General features: G+C 41.4%; 1 protein-coding gene across 1 annotated transcript; it reads right to left on the reverse strand.

The window, feature by feature from the left end:
- Positions 1-4,074: 4,074 nt before the first annotated feature.
- Positions 4,075-5,109, reverse strand: LOC137383618 (melanin-concentrating hormone receptor 1-like). The gene has a single exon (XM_068056772.1). It carries the CDS (start codon positions 5,107-5,109, stop codon positions 4,075-4,077), a length of 1,035 nt encoding a protein of 344 aa, XP_067912873.1.
- Positions 5,110-5,445: the final 336 nt, after the last annotated feature.

A 5,445-nucleotide genomic window follows, 5' to 3' on the forward strand; every position in this document is an offset into this window, starting at 1 on the left:
GGCCACAGCTATTCACAATCTATATAACTGATTCTGATGTGGGGACCAAATGTAATATTTCCAAATTTGCTGATGACACAAAACTAGGTGGGAATGTAAGTTCTGAGGAGGATGCAAGGAGGCTTCAATGGGATTTTGACAGGCTAAGTGAATGGGCAAGAAAATGGCAGGTGGAATATACTGTAAATAAGTGAATTGAAACACTTTGGTAGAAAAAACAGAAAGAGTATGTCTTAAATGGTGAGAGGTTGGGAAGTATTGATGCCCAAAGGAACGGCACAGTGGTGCAGTGGTTAGCACTGCAGCCTCACAGCTCCAGCGACCCGGGTTCAATTCTGGGTACTGCCTGTGTGGAGTTTGCAAGTTCTCCCTGTGTCTGCGTGGGTTTCCTCCGGGTGCTCCGGTTTCCTCCCACATGCCAAAGACTTGCAGGTTGATAGGTAAATTGGCCATTATAAATTGCCCCTAGTATAGGTAGGTGGTAGGGAAATATAGGGACAGGTGGGGATGTGGTAGGAATATGGGATTAGTGTAGGATTAGTATAAATGGGTGGTTGATGGTCGGCACAGACTCGGTGGGCCGAAGGGCCTATTTCAGTGCTGTATCTCTAAACTAAACTAAACTAAACTAAAACCTGGGTGTCCTTGTTCATGAGTCACTAAAAGCTAGTATGCAGGTGCAGGAAAAATTAGGAACGCAAATGGTATGTTGTTCGTTGAGTCAAAGCTAGCATATAGATCAGAGATCTTAAACGGAAAAATCGAGAGTGAGTTAAATACGCACAACTTGTGCTAAGAAATGTTTACTCCGAGCCTAATTAAATCTTGTACCAAGGAGAATTCTAACTGCTAGCTGTATGCAGTATATTACTCTTCATTCTACGGAAGAAAGTTTACAGCATTTTAAAAATAATTTAGCATGCTGACTAAATATCAAGTAAGTGAATAATTCGTCAGTGGTTGCCTATTAACGGCGAACAAAGTAATACCGTTAACATTTTATTCAACAGAAATCTAAGATGTGCCAATACATAATTGCTAGTAGGTGAAAAAAATTAGCAATACACAGATAAAAGGTAAATTTCCATTGATACAAAGTGCACCAGCTCCCAAGATTAAAACGGAACCACTGTTTGGTGTATGTTTCAACATATTTATATGTAGTTTTAAATATTGAAAATTGGACGGTACAATAATCAACGTGTTTTAAACTATCATATTCTAAGTACTTAAGTAACAGGATATGTTTATGCACGGAAACTATAGAAGTTGCAGGTATGCCTTACACAGATAACGCCTGATGTACACAGAACAGTTTTTTAAATATAAGAATCCAGAAGGTAAAATGCCAATGAAAATAATTAGCTACTGAATGATTTTAGGTTTCAGTTTTGTCAGAGTGCATGTAATTACTTGAGGCAGTTAAGACTTTAAGATCAATTTACCAGGACTCCGGACTTGCTATTAAACAGAATTTGATTTACCTAGGGGTATGATCAACTTCATATTTCCCCATAATTAATAGCTCCAAAAGTATACAACCGGTTGTGAAAGACTGATGAACAAATAAATCTGCACCGATAAGCATGTTGGAATTAATGTCTGTGGTTTGAATTGAAACTCTTTCTTTCGATCAGCTGAACTGATCGCCGCCCCCCGCCCCCCCACGCACACAATATGGTAACTGCGATTCTTTTCTAGAAATCTGTGTCTCATAGATTTTACCCTTCAGTCTATTGTTCAATGTACATTGAGTCACTAATTACTTTATGTTTAACTGCTGCAGTTTACATTGTGATTTTGATTATTTACACATCCTTCTGCTGTGGGGAATAAGGCTCCGCCACATTTCTCACAAGTTCATTCAATGTGCTCGGTGACGGACAATTCCCTTCCCCCTCTGCTATAAATGAATCCGGGGAAAGACATGTGTCCTTTAGTTTCCGTAATTTTAGAGCCTTTTAGTTGAAAAGTGGCACTTTGTGACATTACAAATATTAAGCACCAGACGGAATACGAGTGCATCCGTGAGTCAGGGTTCTACATGCAAGTTCTTTACAGAAAGTTCCCAGAATAGTTACAGCGCAGAAGGAGGCCATTCGGTCCATCGTGTCTGCGAATGAGTAATTCACCTAATGCCATTCCCCTGCTTTTTCCCCATAACCCGCCACATTCTTTCTTTTCATTTAACCGTCTAATTTCATTTTGAATGCCTCCACTGAACCTGCCTCCACCACACTCTCAGGCAGTGCATTCCAGATCTTAACCACTGGCTGCCTGAAGACATTGTTCCTCATGTCACTTTTGGTTCTTTTGCCAATTATTTTAAATTTGTGCCCTCTCGTTCTCGATCCTTTCATGAGTGGGAACAGTATTCCCCTATCCACCCTGTCCAGACCCCTCATGATTTTGAATACCTCTATCAAATCTCCTCTCAGCCTTCTCTTCAAGGAAAACAGTCCTAACTTCTCCAATCTATTTTCATACCTGAAGTTCCTCATCCCTGGAACCATTCTTGTAAATCCTTTCTGTACTCTCTCCAATGCCCTCACATCTTTCCTAAAGTGTGGCGACCAGAACTGGATGCTATATTCCAGCTGAGGCTTAACTGGTGTCCTATACAAGTTTAACATAACCTTCTTTTGTACTCTATTCTCCTATTAATAAAGCCCAGGATACTGTATGCTTTATTAACTGCTCTCTCAATCTTTCCTAACACCTTCAATGACTTATGCACATATACCCCCAGATCCCTCTGCTCTTGTACCCCCTTTAGAATTGTACCCTTTACATTATATTGTCTCTCCATGTTCTTCCTACCAAAATGAATGACTTCACATTTCTCCACATTGAACTTTATCTGTCACTTGTGCGCCCACTCCACCAACTTGTCTATGTCCATTTGAAGTTCTACACTATCCTCCTCACAGTTCACAATTGTTCCAAGTTTTGTATCATCTGCAAATTTTGAAATTGTGCCCTGTGCACTAAGGTCTAGATCATCAATATGTATCAGGAAGAGCAAGTGTCTCAACGCTGAACCCTGGGGAACTCCACTACAGACCTTCCTCTAGCCTGAAGAATATCCATTAACCACTACTCTGTTTCCTGTCACTCAGCCAATTTTGTATCCATGTTGCTACTGTCCCTTTTATTCCATGAGCTATAATTGTTGCTCACATATCTGCTCTGCGGCACTGTATCAAATGCCTTTTGGAAGTCCATGTATACCACATCAACAGCAATGCCCTCATCAACCTCTGTTACTGCTTCAAAAACTCCAGCAAGTTAGTTAAGCATGATTTTCCTTTAACAAATTTTGTGCTGACTTTCCTTAATTAATCCACATTTGTCCACGTGATTATTAATTTTGTCCCAAATTATTGTTTCTAGAAGTTTCCCACCACCAAAGTTAAACAGACTATCCTGTAGTTGCTGGACTTATCTTTACATCCTTTTTTGAACAAGGGTGTAACATTTGCAATTCTGCAGCCCTCTGGCACTACCTTGTGTCTCAGAAAGACTGGAAAATTATGGCCAGTGCCTCTGCAATTTCCACTCTCACTTCCCTCAGAATCCTTGGATGCATCTCATCTGGCCCTGGTGCTTTATCAACTTAAAGTATAGACAGCCTATCCAATACATCCTTATCAATTTTAAGTCCCTCTAGTGTATTGTTTCCTCTTTCAATGTGGCCTCGGTAGCATCTTCTTCCTTGGTAAAGATGATGCAAAGTTTTCATTTAATACCTCAGCAATTCTCCCTGCTTCCAAACGTCAATCTCCCTTTTGGTCCCAAATCGGCCTACTCCACCTTTTACCACCCTTTTACTATTTAACAGTCTTTAAATATGATAGGAACAGAAAGAAAGGGTAGTGGGTCGATCTTGACTTTGGGCGATAGTATAGAACAGGCACCAGCGAGTCGCCACATCTCCAATTGTACCTTCCATTGAATAGAAATAAAAATCCGGAGATGTAAAACAGGCTGCATACGCGCTATCAACCGTTTAACATTATCGCCCAAAGTCTGGATCTACCCCGAGACAGAGCTTCAATTCTGCATTGATAGGGATTAGTTGGGTCTCTGTGACCCAGTTGTCCGATGTCGCTGTCTGTGGTGCTGATCCTGTTGGCGCTCTTTGTCCTTTTCAATTCGAGCTACCATGGTGTTGATCTGATGTTCGGCGGAGGGCCGCACTGAGGTGCAGAAGGTTTTTCTAAAATTGTCAGATAGGATAATGTAGATGAAAGGATTGAGGCAGGTGCTGGCATAGCCCATGCCGATAGCCACAATATAGGCGTACTGCATCGGCCAGAGGGGCTCATTTTGGACCAGCTGCACTAAATGCAGGATGTAAATCGGAGCCCAGCAGATGAAGAAAGTCAGGCAGATTGCGATGGCGATTCTAGCCACTCTTTTGGTCCGTAGCCTTGCTGTTCTCTGGGAGATTACCGTCCCACAGGACCTCACCTTCAACAGGATCCTCTTGTAAGCTATTGATATGACAGCGAGGGGTATAGCGAATGCCAGGAAGAACAGGTAAAGGGTGAACCAGTAAATATCAGTTTGTGGGTTGGGCAGGCGGATCACGCAGCCGAAACCTCCCCCGGGTAATGGGACAAGCCTAGCGTACATCCAGATCGGGGTGACACTCAGAAAGGCTAAGACCCAAATAAAACAAATTGTCAGTGTAGCGATGGTGGGCTTGCGGAATCGAGTTGATGTGAGTGGGTAGACGATGGCGAAGTAACGGTCAATAGTCATAGCAGTGAGGATGTAAGTGCTAGTGAATTGGCTGAGAATGTCCATGGCTGTGATAATTGTGCACAGGATCGCGCCGAAGTGCCAGACTCCGTTCCCTAGAAGCTGATGAACTACGAGTGGCATTCCCAACAGAAATAGTAGGTTCACCACAGACAAGTTGATGAAAAAAATATCTGGAACTCTGCTGCTACTGGATTTGAATTTAGACGTCTTAATAACAGCGAAAATAACAATGCAGTTACCGATTAGCCCGAACAGACCGATTATACCGAAAGTCGTTGGTACGATGATGCTGGTATAAGCAACTTCATTAATTCCACCTGAAATAAAATGGACATCCATTACTATCTAGAGTTTGACAAAATATTTAAATCGATATGTGGCCGGCAGATAATGCTCGTTAGTGAGATTGGCAAGTTCGTGTTTTTATGCTTTGTGTATTTTTTTCTAACATGTCTCTTGTTAATTCAATAGCTACTCAATCCAACATCAAACCGCCTTGTAATCTTTAAACATTTATCATTTAGAAATTCAGCAATAGAACGCTATTTCTTAAAAATCGGGAATATGCTCGCTAAGAATTTGGACTACTTCAGATACCCAACCTATTAGTTTTTTAAACAAGGTAATCCAATGTGTATAAAATTGAAATTGTAATGACCCCCCCTGAGCTATACT

This window comes from Heterodontus francisci, chromosome 24, assembly GCF_036365525.1.
Source record: "Heterodontus francisci isolate sHetFra1 chromosome 24, sHetFra1.hap1, whole genome shotgun sequence".
NCBI lineage: Eukaryota > Metazoa > Chordata > Chondrichthyes > Heterodontiformes > Heterodontidae > Heterodontus > Heterodontus francisci.